Source organism: Aethalodelphis obliquidens, unplaced genomic scaffold (genome assembly GCF_003676395.1).
Source record: "Aethalodelphis obliquidens isolate GAN/ISIS:26980383/991018 unplaced genomic scaffold, ASM367639v1 scaffold71, whole genome shotgun sequence".
Lineage (NCBI taxonomy): Eukaryota > Metazoa > Chordata > Mammalia > Artiodactyla > Delphinidae > Aethalodelphis > Aethalodelphis obliquidens.
The window spans coordinates 6,453,864-6,471,288 of NW_020838015.1; the positions used below are offsets into that span (position 1 = coordinate 6,453,864).

The following is a 17,425-nucleotide window of genomic DNA, read 5'->3' on the forward strand; positions in this document are numbered from 1 at the left end:
GTGGGCGCCTTCTTCGGAGGGCGCAGGTCAGGGGCCGTGCGCCGCCTCCCGGCGACGCGACCCTTATCAGGCCCTCCGGGGCCCGGGACCCCCGAAGCGCACGATGCCGGAGCCGCGGTCTGGGCCCACCACCTAGCTCCCGGGCAGGCAAAGGCCGTCCATGGTGTCCTCGCTCACTGCTCGCGCCCGCCGCGGGCGGTGCCGGACCTCGCCCTTCCCCACCGCTCCCCTCCCCCTCCCTAGCCCGCCGCGGCTCCCGAGGTGACACGGCCCGGACCTTCCATTCTCTGCCCCAGTGTATTTAACTGGCACAACCTAATCAGCTGCTCCCTCTCGAGGACAAACCCTTCCCTCGGACGGACGGGCCCAGCAGCCAACCACCGGCCAGAATTGGCGTGCGTCCCGCTCCCTGTCGGTGGGGGCCTCGGTGGGCGGGGCTCGGGCAGCTAGCAAGTTGAGTGGAGCCACGGCTGACGTGAGTCAACAAAGGTCACGTGAAGCGAGCGGGCCACGCTGATTGGCGGCGCCGGCCGGGTGGGGAGGGGGGGGTCACGGCGGCGGCGTGGGGTTCGCTGTGTGACACAATTACAACAACTTTGTGCTGGTGCCGGGGAAGTTTGTGTCTCCAACGAATCCCCCCCGCGTCCCTCAACCCCGCACGCTCCGGCCGTTCCCGCCATCTCCGCCCGTGGCTGCCCCTCGCCCGCTCCCGCGATGTGACCCTACAAGCCGAGCCGCCGCCGCTGCCGACTCGGGGGCTCTGCAGCCCCTGCCGCCGCCGCCTTCACTGCCGCCGCGTTGGGATTTTTCGTCGCTGCCGCCTGCGGCGGAGGAGGAGGCGGCGATAAAGTTGGTGTGCCGGTCCCGCGCGGAGACTGGGGGCGTCGTTGTGGGCCCCGGCCCGGGGGGAGGTGTCGGCGTCGGAGTTGTGAATTCGCTGCGTTTCCATGAAATCCTGCGGAGTGTCGCTCGCTACCGCCGCCGCCGCTGCCGCCGCCGCCGCCGCTTTCGGTGATGAGGAAAAGAAAATGGCGGCGGGAAAAGCGAGCGGCGAGAGCGAGGAGGCGTCCCCGAGCCTGACAGCCGAGGAAAGGGAGGCGCTCGGCGGACTGGACAGGTACGGGCTGCCGTCACCCGCCCGGTCGGCTCCGGACGGGTTGGCGCCGCTCTCCTGGGAGGCCGGAGCGCGGCTCGCCTCTGGCGGCGGCGGGGCGAGCACCTTGGCTTGGCGCTCTCTGTGCTGTAGCCGCCGCTGGGGCCTCGGGCTCGGGCAGGGATGGGTCGGTGGTGCTGTCGGACCTTTAACGAGCCGCGTGTGTCTCTCTCCACAGCCGCCTCTTCGGTTTCGTGAGGTTTCATGAAGATGGCGCCAGGACGAAGGCCCTGCTGGGCAAGGTAAGGCAGCTGCGGGCCGGAGCGCGGACACAGTCTCCCCGGCCGGCGCCCCGCTCGCCCCGAACCCCGCGGCCCCGCGGCCCGGCCGGCGCTCATTGTGGCCGCGAAGGAGGGCCGAGGGGCTTCCGGAAAACTATTTCCTGCTTCTGCTCCCCCCCTCCCCCCGCCCCCCACACACACCCCCGGATCCCTCACTCGCTCCCTTGCGAAATCGCCCTCTCCTCTCGTAGCTGGAGGAACAGAGACGGCAGCGCTTTGGGGCCGAGCTCAACTGGGTCGACAAAACTGCCTGTTATTTTACGGCTTTGGGAGGGGCGACCGATGATCGCTCCGAGGTGCCTGTTTAGGGTCAAGGGCTTGTAAATGTGTGCAGATTTCCCCGCATTTCCGACTTACTTGCCTTCCTTGGTTTTTATTCTTTTCCTCCAGGAAGGCTGTTCGGGAAGTCTACTGTTAACCCAACGTTTGGGGCTTTCTTGTGTCCCCGCTCCCAGAAGGGGGAAGTTGCAGTAGTTTAGGGCGGTGAAGAGTTTGCATGGGTCTGTTGTCATGCATCTCGAGGGGTATGGTGTTTTACCTGAAGTTAGGTGACTTGTTTACTTTTTGGGTCTTTCGGCCATAGAAATCTTGCAGTTACTTGTGAATGTGTTTTCTTCTTGGAGCCTCGTTTCCTGCGTGTCTGGCAGGGGAGGCCAGGGGGGAATTCGGGGTGCAGTTTCTGTTTATTTGTGTGGAAAGTTGTTGGCACTGTCATTTAGTTAAGTAATGGCTGCTCCTGTCGGCCCAAGATGGCGGGACAGGGTGGGAGGAGAAAGTGAAGGGGGGGGTTTGGGGGAGGGAGGAGAGGTAAACATGGAAATAAATAGTAGCGATGAATAGGCCTCTCCTTCGGAGTGTGTATCTCGGTGGTGTTTAATAAAAATTATCCAAGATTATTTGCATCTAGAATTCTTGTACCTTTCTCAAGCTTGGAAGCAGCATTCATAAGCCTGGTAAATGCTTATCAACCTGTAGCACATTTAGTTACCCACCCGTAAGCTATTGAACAAAGGCACTGGAGTCTCGATCTGTCTGCATCAGTTTGTGTCTCTTGACCAAAATCTGATCGAAATGATATTTGTATGCTTGCTTCTTAATTGGGACCATGAAACTTGGAGTGTGCTGGGATAGGTGTTGCATCCATTAAGACATTTGCTTTTCTAGCTGAAATCAGTGGCTTTGCATTTGACACCTAGCTTTATTGTTGCAATTGAGAAGGAAGTTTGAAATGACTAAAGCCTTGCATTTTATTCTTAAGTTGATTAAAAAAAAAATTTAGTTGTCCCTAATTTTTGTCTGTAGTTTGGTTTAGGAGAGTCACTAATACCTTTTATCTGTAATTACACTTAGGTTTTTGTTTCAAAATAAGTGTAAGGGGTTTTGAATACAAATAATGACCAGAAAGCTAAACTGAAATAATCCTTTTCAGTAAGCCCAGTCCCTTTGACCCATAGAGAAAAGTTGAATTAAACTTTGACTATGTATTAATTGGCTTCATTAAAATTATTGCTGGAAAAATGAATAGCGACTAGCTCTGAAATGATTTAAACATAAATGACCTAAGCCTTGAAATTTGTTTCAACCTGAGTATTTAAAATATTTTATTTAAAAATACTTCACTACTGTCAGAGTTGTCATTCCAAAAGATTAAGCAAAATATTTAAATTTAAGGAGCATTATTTTATTTTGGAGTGATTATTGCCGATCTAATAGGAGGTTGGTAAAACTGTTTGCAAGATAATACATTTGGAAAAGTTTGGCCAAGGCTACGGCTTTTGGTTATGGTAATGAAGAAATAAATGGAATCTGATGTTCTATGTGGATAATGTGTAAAATGCTAGTTGATTTCATGTCTCAGAATGCTTGTATTTAGATGGATTCACAGTGGATTGTGCTTAACATTGTATTTCAGATTGTAATATTGAACCCTGCAGTTATTATGCACTACTGAGTTTAAATTGTAAAAGAACTGAACATTTTCAGGTATTTCTTTGTGCAAGTGCAATACTTTCTTGATGTTTGAATAAGCAACATCTTATAAATGAGAAACTTGCGAAGCTTCATTATGTTTTGTGGAAGAATGAAGGCTTCATAAAATACTGGGTAATTTGATTACTAAATGTTTTGTGGAACTAAAGAAAAAAGGTTCTCCATTACTTCAGACCCCATGCTTGTGAGGTCCTACCTATTTAGGTCAAGGCTTCTTAGCCTTAACATTAAAATAAAACATTCTAGAGAATGTGCTTGCAACCGCATGCAATTCATGGTTGCGTCCTTGTGAGCTCGAACATACCAGTGAAATGTGTAATGTAAAGCTTGATATTATATAACCTCGCACCATGTGTTTGAATTGGATTCTGAATAGAATGGAGGAGCTGGAGTCCTGCTATAGGAAGTATTGAATTATTTAGTGTCATCCATCTTTTGCACAGCCCTGGTAAACAGTATGTTTTTTGTGGAATGTTGAGCTGTGTTAGTTTCAGAATTCTTATTGTCTGAAAGTCTTAAAAATAAGAGTTGGCTTTTCTTTGTTGGGGTAGGTTCCGGCTACTTACCTAAGAGCAGATACTGGAATTAAATAACTCCCAGGATTCTCTTTTTAGCGATGATTTTTCTCATTACCACCCCCTCACCCCAACCCCCCCAACAAATTTAGTCTGCACCTTGTATAACTTTTTTTTTTGACAGAAATTTAGCTATTACTACTTGCTTTCAAAAATTCTTATTCCTATATATTATTGGATCTTCTTTCAAGTTTTTAAAGTTAAATTAGTAGGTTTTAAAAATGGTTAACTCTTGACTTAAAAGATTTGGAAAGTTTAAAACATTTAATAATAACTGTCTCTTACTTGCCTCTAAACTCGTATGTACCTTTTCTAGGTGAGAATACTTTGTCTAAACTGCTGATTTCTCGTAGTCTCTGAATGCATTTGTGAGATTAATTTATATTGGAGTCATTGAAAGAATTTTTGTTTGAATGATTGCCGTTTGATATACAGTGCTTGGGGTTTTGGATGAAAAAGAAATTAGTAATACAGTATATTATTTTGCAGTAATACCTTTAAAATATTTTTAAAAGATTGTAAACAGCAAGTGGTTGCTTAATCAGAGTTCTTGAAATATAGCTGATTTTGATTACTTTTCTCTTTAAACTAATGCTGACCATCTTTTGGTAACATAATTCAGTATTCTTATTTTTTTAATTATAGTGGAGTTACTGAAAAGTAATTAAAAAGTGAAACATTTTAACAGAAATTAACTATGGTGACACTTTCAGTACATTTTTGAAAATCTTTTGGATTAATCTTGTTTTCAGTTAATAAGGATTTGAGTTAAAAAATAATATGTAGTAATATGTAGCATGAATATAGTAATACTATATTTATAGTAGTTATATAATGCTAAAGGGTAGGGGAATCTTTTGTCAGGGAACTATTGCTAAAATACATAGTTGTTCACTTTGAAGTATCTATGTCATTTTTAAGTTTGTATTAAATACTCTTATTGGGATTTTTTTTCTTTTGTAATTCTTTTAATCAATAGAAAGATTATGTAGAATACTTAGAAGTAGTTATGGATTGTTTACCATTTTAAAATGTATGTGTCTAAGAAAAATAAAATGTATGTGCTTTTTTTCCTAGGAGATAATTAGTATGAAAATAGCTGGAATTTAAAATTTTGGGGGCAGTGGAAGTAGTTTCAGGTCCATTAAAGCATGTATTTTCCTAAATTTGGTTCACTTGCATGTAGATGGTAAGGGAAAATTATTAGGTTAGTTGTAGAGGTGGCTTTTTTATACTATAATATTTGGATGTTGATGTTTAAAATTATGCTATATTATGTGTGTGTTTTGTTTGCTGGCACTTAAAGGAATATATTCATTTCCAGTGCTAAAGGAGATTAGTGTTTGGGTTACAAAAGTAACCACAGAATAATGTCATACTTTTTTGTTTGAAAATTAGGTCTTTAATATGATGCATCTTAAAAAGTATTTTCTACTTTGGAAAGTTGTCTTGTAAACAATTATAGTCATTATTATTTATCCGGACAAAGTCTCATGCAGTTACTATACATTTCCTAAGATTTTGTTACGTTCCTGGTAATAAAGCTATAGTAAGAGATTATAGAAAATGCTTATCTGGCCACACATTAGAATTGCAGGAATATAAACATGTGCTTTTTTAAGCTCTGAACCGCGCCCCCCCCCCCGCCCCGCCCCAATAGCTCTTTCCGTAGACTCGGTTACAAATTGAAATGACTAGGGGACATTTGGCTGCCACTTCTATATATTTCAGGTTGTTAAGAAAAACTGTGTGAGACGTGAGTTGCTGTGATGTAGATGGTAAAGTGGAATGGTGGGCCATGCACTTTGAACCAAGGTGAAGGTTCAGTGCTTGGCTAGCTACAGAGTAAAAATATCTTTTTCTGACTTGATTATGTAACATTTAGTTTTTATTTATGTAATACCAGTATTATTTTGCAGATTTGAAAAGGTTATTTTTGGTTAAGTTTATTTTACTTTGAAACTCATTTTGATGCTTTGAGCTCTTTGAAATTGATGTTAGTGACTGCATTATTAATATTTTTAAAATGTATCCAGAGAACTAATTTATGTTACAAAAACACCACTAGATTGTCTTAAGAATTGAAATGGTGGTTAGGTTATTTAAGATCCACATGTATTTGTAGACTAGTTAATTAATGGAGTTTATTTAATGAATATATAACTGACAGTCTTATGTACTCATACTGAAGCTTCACATATAATTGTATCAGTTTTCTATACTGGTTTGTAATTTGTCGATAGTAAATTAGAGCAACAAATATTTGAGTACACTGAATGCAAGTCTTCTATGCAGGGAATATGAAGATAACATAGATATCCCTTGTCTGCATTGAAAACTTACAGTTCCCTAAAAGGGGGAGATAAGTATAAGGATGACTATCACAAAAACATCAGTGGCAGAAGAAAAGTGTGAAGTATGCTGAAAGCTTATGATAAAGGTCAGTTTAACAATTTACAAGTTAGAATGGCTCTTTCTTTTTTTGCCACCCATAAAAAAACATTGATTAGCAAGCATGCACAAAAGCAGTCACAGGAACCTGTTGGTGAAGCTTGACGACGGAAGTCCCAGCTCTTTGTCCTTGTAGGTAGTCTATCAAGGACCTTGCTGGAAAGGTGCTTTGGAGGCACATGTAGCAATATGTTAGCAGCAGTAGGCATTAGCCCCAGAATCACCTGATCAGTGGTGGAACACAAGGCTGAATGGGACTCTTAGAGTATGTGTGCACTCTGGAGAGTATTGAGATCCTAGATTTGCTGATTCTTAGACCCTGTTCATGCAGAGGTGGAGACGCCTTTACAGTATTTCTAGCCAAGCCACATTAACTTGGACATCGTTTATTTCACTGATGAAAACTTACTTCTGACATTCCTTATGCTACCTAACACATTCTCCTGACTGAAGTAAAGGCAGGAGAACCATTACCTTTGTAGAGTGCTGTCATGGCGCCTGTCTTCCTCATGTCTCTCATTTTTAGATTTAACTATTCTGGACTGTGTATTCCTGATTTGCGAATTTCAAATGTTAACTAACAGCCCCTGGATTTTAGATTATTGGAATTAACTTCAAAAGTTAACTGATAGTTGCTAGGTTAAAATTAATGAAAGCACATGAGACTCACTGTATCCTGATGTGTATTTCATTTAATTTTTTTCTTAAAACATTTAATGAGAATTTATATTATGTAACATTCTGTGTCAGACATTTAAAACTCAATTATTTCATTCAGTTTTTGTAATATGAGTTAAATGGGGGGGATTCACATTTGTGAGATAATTGCACAGTGGCTTCTGGGCTAGCTTAATTTACAGATAGCCTTTTCCATTTATCTAGGCATATGTTTCAACAAATTATGCATTTTGAACACCAGACCCCAGAAGAGAAAGAAAGACCCGGCTCTTAGCTCCTCATGCTGCGGACTCTTGTGATCTGCACCTTCTTTCCCTAGATGGGTAGTGCTGGAGACGGGCAGGACATTGATGGCTCCTGCAAAAACAACACTATTTACTTTCTTGGATCCCCATTTTCAGTTAGTTTACTCTTGGGGCAGTTGTAAATTGAGTTTCAAAGTTCTATCCTAGATTGGGCCTCAGTAGAAGGTCTCGTTGATAGGGTGGGGCTTATTTCTTGATTGTGTTTCTTGGAGATGGTGTTTCTTGACTTCTTTATCAGCAAGGAATCTTTTAATTTTGTTTAGGAACACATGATTTAAAATCAGATTTTAGCTTTTAGCATATGTTCAAAGGTTTATCTGCTGTGTGTTCTGTCCCTCTCTGATCTCATTTTGTAGTAATATTTACCTTTGTTATGAGTTCCTAACTTGAGATCCTTGAATTGAGTGTTCATGGGTCAGTTTAGGAAATTCTCTGACAAAGTTTTGGAAGGATACTCAAGAAGTATTTGAATAGTGATCATCTTGGAGTACAAAGCGGCTCTAGGGTGAGGAGGAGGGGAGATTTTATTATTATTTTTTATTTTTTAAATTTTTATTTATTTATTTATTTTGGCTGCTTTGGGTCTTCCTTGCTGCACACGGGCTTTCTCTAGTTGTGATGAGCGGGGGCTGCTCTTCATTGTGGTGCGCTGGCTTCTCATTGCGATGGCTTCTCTTGTTGCGTAGCATGGGCTCTAGGCATGTGGGCTTCAGTAGTTGTGGCACGCAGGCCCAGTAGTTGTGGCGCACGGGCCCAGTTGCTCTGCAGCACGTGAGATCTTCCCGGACTAGGGCTCAAACCCGTGTCCCCTGCATTGGCAGGCGGATTCTTAACCACTGTGCCACCAGGGAAGCCCCAGGAGGAGAGATTTTAAACAGATTTCTGTACCACTGTGGGCTTTTTTTGTTGTTGTTATTTTAACCATAGACATTCATTACCTTAAAAATAATAAAATAAGCACACTGATAGTGAGTATGCCAGAATTATATTTTGGTTGATTAAAGATGGATTTTATACTATAGTGTGTAGTTAGAGATACCTGTGAATACCTTGTTGTCACGTTGGGATACTTCTCGTCTTGATGGTCCTTCAGTGGGGATAGGGGTAAATGAAGTAGAGGTGTGTACCCTATTTGGTCCTATTTCTTTTTTTCTTTTTGCTGCCCTCAGCCTGGTCCTATTTCCTTGCATTTTATTTACATGGCTTTGTTATAGTTGCTGTACTCATTCTTCATTTTGGTCTTTAGCATCTGTTTCATTGATGACTTTATTTTTGGGCCTGAGTTGGCCTGGGCTTACATTTGGGACCTAATTAAAAACTGTAACCTGGAAGGGTGGGAGTAATCTCTTATTTAGACAGTTTTAGGTTTCTCAGCCAAGTTATGGCCGTTTGCCACTTTCTTGTATAAGGTTTTGTTTATTTTCTCTTACCTGTTTCTTCCTTTTATTATATCTTTTCTGTAATTCTCTACATTGCTAAGACTGACATCATTCTGTTGTGAATGTGTTCCTGTATTCTTTTTGTGGTTTTGTCTGTAGTAGTATTTTGTCTGTGTTAGAGTAAATAAAAGATGCTACTGCTAAGTTTATTCTCAGGAAGAAGGTTGGCCTTTGTTATAGTTAAGAGTATTATATGAGGTCATCTAATTTATTTTAATTTAGAACAATGGAAGAAACCTTTTAGATAAAGGATTGTTTTTAAACTAGATCTATTACATTATGTTCGTTAGATCTTTCTCTTTTTTAAAGAAACAGTGTATTAGGGAAAATTTCCAACATTTTCAAAAGCAGAGAAAATCAACCAACCAACCCTCACCAGTCATTACCCAGCTTCAACAATTTTCAACTCGTAACCAGTCTTGTTTCATCTGTATTTTGCCCCTCACTACCATTATTGTGAAGGAAATCTCAGATATCAGTCACATCATTTAATCCATAGCTATTTCAGTTTGTCTCTGAAACATAGCCATAGTGCCTTTATTACACATAAAATAAGTTCTTAATATCAAATATCCATGGGCCTTGATTTTTTTTTGCCATTTGGAAGCTAAGAATTAGTTGCTTGGGAAATGAGTAGAAAACAGATATTTAGCTGAATATATGTGAGTTTATTTGTATTTTAATATTGTGGTAGAATTCTGTAATAGAATATTACATAATATGTGACAGAAGAGAGAATTTTTCCTAAGAACTTTATGAATCTTAGTTGCTTGAGTCTGTTTGGATAGTTTATATATTTAGGGAAAATTTATTTATTTAAAAAAATTATTTTATTTATTTTTGGCTGCGTTGGGTCTTCGTTGCTGTGCGCGGGCTTTCTCTAGTTGCGGAGAGCGGGGGCTGCTCTTCATTGCGGTGCGTGGGCTTCTCATTGCGGTGGCTTCTCTTGTTGTGGAGCACGGGCTCTAGAGTGCAGGCTCAGTAGTTGTGGCTCACGGGCTCAGTAGTTGTGGCGCACGGGCTTAGTTGCTCCATGGCATGTGGGATCTTTCCTGGACCAGGGCTCGAACGTGCCCCCTGCATTGGCAGGCGGATTCTTAACCACTGCGCCACCAGAAAAGCTCGGAAAATTTGTTTTTAAGATACAGTAGTTAAGTGTTCTAGGTTTTTGAATTTCAGGTGTCAGAATGAGAAGTAGAAAAGTTTTTACTTTGCTTGATTGATTTGTGAGACGTTTGCTGAACTGCTGTGAGTGAGGGACTGTGCCAAGTCCTGGGGCAACAAATAATACTTGGCCCCTGCCCCTGCAGTCTGTGGAGAGAGATGGGCAGACGGAGTGACCATATGATGTAGTAAGTACCATAATCAAGGTATATGCAAAGTGCTGTGAGCTCTCAAATGATGGAACAATTAAAACATTTAAAACTTTTGATTATGGGTAATTTAAGCTACCCACACAAATTCCCAACGTTTTGGAGCAGTTAGTTTAGACTGGAGAAGTGGGTAAGAGAAACTGCACAAAAATATAATGACATTTTGGCCGTGGTTATCAAACACGAATAGAAAGAAGTTGAGCAAGAGGAAAAAGAAGGTAGAGTTGGAGGTATGAAGTTAAATGGTGTTTGAGGAATTTTGAATAATTTAGTGTGGACAGAGAGAGGGTAGGGTGTCTTAGTGGGATTGGGAGGAGGTAATTGAGCATGTGAAGGCCCCCATCACTGTAGGCCATAGGAGGTTTTGGGGAGTCATTGAACTCAACTCTCTAATCAGGGGAAGTGACATGACCAGAAGTAGATTTTCTGGGAATATTATTGGCTACAGTGAGAGATAAAGTGGAGGGGAAAGGAACCTAGTTGTGAAGTACTGATGGATAGATAGCACTGCATGGATTTTAGAGTAGAATTCTGCTTCTGCCACTTACTAGATATATGATCTTTGGGCAAATTATTTCATTTTTCAGAGGCTCAGTTTTCTCATCTGTAAAATGGAAGTGGTAATAGATTTCTGGCAGGCTATTGCATTTTGTGTTAGGAAAAAAAGATATGTAAAATGCCTGGCATTGGGCCTGGTGTGGAAGGTGCTCAGTACAAGATATATGTTATCATCTTGGAAAAGACAATTTTTAAAGTGAGGCTGTAGTTGAGGAATGAGGGGGGAGATAGAGGCAGATTTGAGATCTCTTGAAAACACCCTTCCCTGACTTTCCTAACAACTGACTACTTTGGCTTTATTTCTGCATCTCTGACCACATCTCAGTCTCCTTTGCAAGGAGATTCTGTTCTAGATCTTTTTTACTCTGTCTGCTCCCAAGTTGCATGTATACTTAACTGCCACTTGATTACTTCACCTGGGTATCTTGAAGGCATCTTAAACTGAACATATGCAAGCTGAATTTATGATTGTCTTTGATGTTCCTTGTCTTAGTAAATAGCGCTTACCACTACCCTTGCCAGAAACCTTAGTCATTTTTAACTCCTCTTTTTCTTAACTTTTCACATCCTAACAGTCACCGTATCTTGACGTTTCTACATCTTAAATTTCAAATCTGTTTGTTTTTCTCCATCCTCACTGCCACCATTCTAAAATTGCAGCCATGATCCTATCTTTCTTTTGAAATACCTTCATGCAGCTTTTTTGAATACACAGTGAATACTTGTGCAGAATACTTGTGCAGAGTACAAAATTGAAAAGTTACATAAAGGATGTTGCAGTAAAATGAAAATCTCTCTTCCACACCATCTCCCAGTTATTTAGTTCCTCTACTCAGGCAGCCATTGATAACAGATTTGCTGGGTAACTTCATATTTCAACACCTGTATATTCTGTTGTATTTTTTTCCCACACAAATGAGATACTGTATACAAGTTGTTAAAATGCTTTGTTAATTTTGCTGCTTGCCATATGAAAATATTACTTGTTTTTATATCGAATTGTCGGGTTTGAGAGTTCTTTCATTCAAGTAGTGAGATGTTGGTGAGGCGATCGGTTTGGGTGATGAAGTTATTTTGATCTTGAGGTTCTGTTACTCCTTTTATATAGGGTATGAAAGGTAGAAATTCTTCAACATGCAGAAGTTTTATTTGAAAGTATGTTCACATGTGTTTTACTAAGATAGCATATAGCAGTTGCTTAATTTTATATGCCGTGAACTGTCAGTTGGAATAAGTAGCAAAATTTGCCTTCACATTTTGGTTTTATTGGTGTGACTGATTATCAGTCTCCGTGAATACTAATTTTTTTTTTTTTTTTTTTTTGCGGTACACGGGCCTCTCACTGCCGTGGCCTCTCCCGTTGCGGAGCACAGGCTCCGGACGCGCAGGCTCAGGGGCCATGGCTCATGGGCCCAGCCGCTCCGCGGCATGTGGGATCTTCCCGGACCGGGGCACGAACCCGTGTCCCCTGCATCGGCAGGCGGACTCTCAACCACTGCGCCACCAGGGAAGCCCCGTGAATACTAATTTAATTTACTTCCCTGAATGTTTAAAGAAGTAGCCATAGTTTATACTACTTAATATCTTATATTTGTAGGAGTCATTCACCTTCTTGACTTATTCTTAGTTTTTATTATATAAAAGGAAACGTAGGTAAACTTGTATTCTTGATTAGTTATAAACAGTACAGGGCCTAGTGTGTTACTAACTTATAGCAGAATATCTTTATTTTCATTATAGATTGACTGGCGGTGGAGTTAGAACAATGGTACGTTAGTTTTTTGAGGTTATTAACCACTTGAGGGTCAGTGTAGCTGTATACATTTTGTATATGATTTTGGGGAGTGTTTGGTACCCTTTGAAGCCCAACTGTGGACTCCAGTATTTTCAGTTAGTTTACTTTATTCTTGGGTAGAGGTGTTAACAGTAGGAGTGTGTTGAGAAGAAAGAAAAGCTTTAGTACCACTGGATTGGTTAGGTTTAGATGGTATGGATTTTACCACACAGTTTTGTGGTGGTCTATGACCACTTCACATATTCTCTCCAGTTCTCCTCTATTCATTATAAGGGTGCTAGGGGAAGAGAATGTGGACTGATCCCTAGAGAACTTATTGCTCTAAGTGGAAAAATAGGTGTAAGCACATACTCCCTTAACATAGTTAATATTTCCTCAGCCTGGGTGCTCAAAATGCTGGCTTGATTGGGAGGCTATGTGATATACTGGGAAGAACAGTGGATCAGAAAGCTGAAGACTGGTGTTTGAGTCTGCTGCCTACTTTGTGAAGTTGCTTAATTCTTATGGTCCCCAGTTTCACCGTCTGTTAAGATGAGCGGCTAGGGATTAAGAATTTCCAAAGTGACTGTCTAGCATCAGAATTCTAGGTGGTGGTTCATTTGAATTTTTAGGATTGACTCATTTCTTAAAGATTTTGACCCAGAAGGAGGGCACAGTTCTGGATTGTAATTTTCTTTGATTTCAGCCTCAAGGCTTCAAGACCAGAAACGAATGCAGGCACATAATGGAACTGAGAGTTGTATGTTTTTGTTAGTCTCACATGATAAATTATTCAGTTAGTCTTTGATTTGAAAGTTGGCCTTATTTATTAATGGTTAGTGTTTTGACTTCTCCAAATTATTTATTTCTTATAGTTGGGATAGTTATTTCTTAGGTCAGATCTGATGTTTCTAATTCTAGAAGATGGGTATAATCACTGTGTAATTTACCTGTTTCCTAGGAACTCATGACAGGGCTAAATGAATTCTCAGATGTGAATTGATAAGAAATGTCATATTAGATACGTACTGTTAGGTACTGGGCATTTGTTACAAGGATGAGTAAGGCCCCTCAGTTTCCCTAAAAGTAGCAAGAATTGGCATTGAGGCATTTTCTGATCTATTGAATGTAAACTTCTATTGTTGAATTTTGCTCTGTGTGTGTATATGTGTATGAGTATACTATGATTATGTTTTTATTGTAAGCCTGTCAGTTAAAAAGATAGACTTGGAGTTTGTAAGTTAGATTCAGGGTATAACTCTTAAGGGGAAACATTTTTTGTAACACTTTTTCAAAGTATTTATCTATAAATGGATAGATAAATGAAGTGGGTCTTCTGTCATTGAAGATGTTCAAGTTTGCCGATTGACACTACTTGGCCAGGATGTTGTAGACAGCATTCAGATATCAAAGAATAACATTTACTGTTAAGTTATCTGTATATATTATCCAACCCTTTAATAGTCATGATTCTGTGAAAAGAGGTAGCTGGGTCCTGAAAATCTGAAGGAAAAGGTGGAGTCCTTACTAATCTGATGTATGTTTTTTGGCTCTTGCTTTGTTTTTTTGGACTTCGTTGTCCTTACAGAAGTGGACAGACAGGTGACAGATTGGCTATCATGAATACATTTCTGTAAATGGAAAGTTTTTTCTATTGGCTTTTTAAAAATTGACTTTATTTTGAAATAACTGTAGATTCACCTTGCAGTTTTAAGTAATAACAGATCTGGTACAATATCACGACCAGGATATTGACATTGATACAGTCAAGGTACAGACCTGTTCATCACCACAAGTATCCATCATGTTGTCCTTCATAGCCATATTCACCCCCGCCCCCCCCCCCAGTTCCTAACCCCTGGCAAGCACTGATCTGTTCCCCGTTTCTATAGTTTTGTCATTTGAAGAATGTTATATAAATAGGATCAACAGTATGTATCCTTTTGGCATTACCATTTTTCACTCAGCAGAACTCCCTGGAGATTAATCCAAGTTGTTGTATGTATAGTTTGTTCCTTTTTATTGCTGAGTATTATTCCATGTTATTGAAGTACCACAGTTTCTTTAACCATTTACCCATTGAAGGATGTCTTGAGTTACTTTTAGTCTGGCTATTGCAAATAAAGCTGCTATGAACATTTGTGTGCAGGTGTTTTTGTGAACATAAGTTTTCTCTGGGATAAATGCCCAAGAGTACCCAAGAGTATATTTGCTGATAGTTGCTTGTTTAGTCTTATAAAAAAAATGCCAAAGTATTTTCCAGAGCAGCTCTACCATTTTACATTCCCATCAGCAGTTCCCACCAGTGTTCTAGCTTTGTTGCACCTTTGCCAGCCTTTGGTGGTATTACTGTTTTTTATTTTCCACATTCTGATAGGTGTGTATTGATAGCTCATTGTGGTTTTATTTTGCATTTCCCTAAAGGCTAGTGATGTTAAATATCCTTCATGTCCTTCTTTGCCATCTGAATAGCTTCTTTGGTGAAATGTCTATTCATGTCTTTTGGATTATTGATTTGAGACCTTTCTTTTTCTCTGATGTACAGATTTAGTGCTATAAGTTTTTATTTCAGTACTACTTTAGTTGTGTACCACATATTCTTATATGTTGTATTTTCATTCAGTTTTATGTCTTTTTAAGTTTCCTCTTCAGGTTTCCTCTTTGATCCATGGAGTATTTAGTAGTGTGTTGCTCAGTTTCTAAATACGTATTTGGAGATTTGGTGATTTTCCTGTTTTCACTGTCACTGATGTTTAGCTTGATTCCTTTATGATTAGGGAATTTACTCTAATTTTCATTCTCTTAGTTGACATCTGTTTTATGACCCAGGATATGGTCTATCTTGATAACTGTTCCATGGGTGCTTGAAATGAATGTGTATTCTGTTGTTGGATGGCGTTTTAATATACATGAGAGTTAGATCTTATTGGTTGATTGTATTGTAAAGTTCTTCTATATCCTTGCTGATTTTCTGTCAGGTAGTTCTGTCAATTGCTGAGAGTGTGGCGTTGCCAAGTTTCCAACTGTAATTGTGGATTTGTCTGTTTTCCTTTTATCAGTTTTTGCTTCTTGTACTTTGAGGTTCTGTCATTTGTTATGTACATATTTAGGATTGTCATGTCTTCTGGTGGGCTGTTCCCTTTATCATTATGTACTATCTCTTTTGGTCTTGCTAAAATTACTAGTAACTTTACTTGCTCTGAGGTCTACTTTATCAATAGTAATATTGCTACGCTTCCTTTTCAGAATAATTAATATTTACATGTTTTTTTTCATACTTGCACTTTACCTATTGTATTTAAAGTGATTTTTTTTTTTGTGGACAGTGTATTGCTAGATCATTTTAAAGAATCTACTCTGCCTGTCTCTTTAAATTGGTGTATTTAGACTATTTACACTTAAGGTAATTATTGATAAGTTAGAGCTTAAGTGTGCTGTTTTATTATTATTATTTTTTGTTTGTTTCCTCTTTCTCATTTCTCTGTTTCTTGTTTCTTACCTCCCTATGGGTTATCTGGATATATTTTTTGGATTCCATCTTGATTTGTAGTGTTTTTAAGTGTGTCTCTTTGTACAGATTTCTTAGTGGTGGCTCTGGGGATTGGAATATTCATATGTAATTTATCACCATCTTCTGGTATGGATGTTTTACCACTTGGAGTGAAGTGCAGACCTTTACTTTCATTTAGGTCTTTTTGCCCTCTCTCTCTCTGTTTTTTAAAAAAATAAATTTATTTATTTTTGGCTGTGTTGGGTGTTTGTTGTGCGTGGGTTTGCTCTAGCTGCAGAGAGCAGGGGCTACTCTTCGTTGCTGTGTGCTGACTTCTCATTGCTGTGGCTTCTCTTGTTGCGGAGCACGGGCTCTAGGTGCACGGGCTTCAGTAGTTGCAGCACGTGGGCTCAGTAGTTGTGGCTCGCAGGCTCTGTAGTTGTGGTGCATGGGCTTAGTTGCTCTGCGGCATGTGGAATCTTCCTGGACCAGGGATCGAACCCTAGTCCCCTGCATTGGCAGGTGGATTCTTAACTACTGCACCACCAGGGAAGTCTTGCCCTCTCTCTTTTGAAATGTAATTTTCTTAAGTGTTTTCTCTCTGTAACATGGAACATCACACCAGATGGTATGATAAATTTTGCTTCAACCAGCAAATATGATTTAATGAAACTCATGCATTGTATAATAGTCTTATTATACTTACAATTTTACCTATTCCAATGTTCTTTTTTCTCTGTGAAGTCCCAGCCTTCTGCTTTCATTTCCTTTCTATTTAGAGAACTTTTTAAGTCATCCTTTCAGGGTAACTTTGCTAGGAACAAATTCTCTTAGTTTTTCTGAGATTGTCTTTATTTCCCTTCATTCCTGAAGGATATTTTTGCCATATATAGAATTCACAAGGTACAGTTCTTCTCTTTCAGTATGGGAAAAATGTGCTATTTCCTTCTGTTGTCTATAGTTTCAGATCAGAAATTTTCTGTCATTAGAATCTGTATTACCCTGTAAGTAATTCATCGTTTTTCTCTGGCTGCTCTCAAGAATTTTTCTTTGTCTTTAGTTTTCAGATGTTAAGTTATGATGTATTTTGGTGTGGATATCTTTAGTTTTATTTTGGGGTTCTTCCAGTTTTTTCTTTCTTTGGTTAATGTGTTTCACCGAAGTTTGGAAGCTTTTAGCCATTATATATTAGAATACTTTTTCAGTCCTGCCTTCTCTTCCTCTGGGACTCTGGTAAGAATCTTAGCTCTTTTGTTTTTGGCTCATGAGACTGAGGCTGTTTTTGCTACCCGCCCCACCCCCCAGTCTATTTTCTCATTTAGGTTGGCTAAATTCTATTGATCTGTTCACTATCTCTGT

General features: G+C 40.1%; 1 protein-coding gene across 13 annotated transcripts in view; it reads left to right on the forward strand.

Moving 5' to 3' along the window:
• The first annotated feature begins 579 nt into the window (after positions 1 to 579).
• The window catches only part of KDM6A (lysine demethylase 6A), a 209,483-nt gene continuing 192,637 nt past the window's right edge, over positions 580 to 17,425 (forward strand). For 6 of the 13 annotated variants that reach the window (XM_027091421.1, XM_027091427.1, XM_027091426.1 and 3 more), the window contains exons 1-2: positions 580 to 1,117; positions 1,332 to 1,395. In XM_027091421.1, the coding sequence (XP_026947222.1) occupies positions 948 to 1,117; positions 1,332 to 1,395 (234 nt within the window). In that variant the 5' untranslated portion in view covers positions 580 to 947. The remainder of the gene's footprint in view (positions 1,118 to 1,331; positions 1,396 to 17,425) is intronic. The other 7 variants (XM_027091422.1, XM_027091425.1, XM_027091423.1 and 4 more) reach the window with 2 other exon arrangements.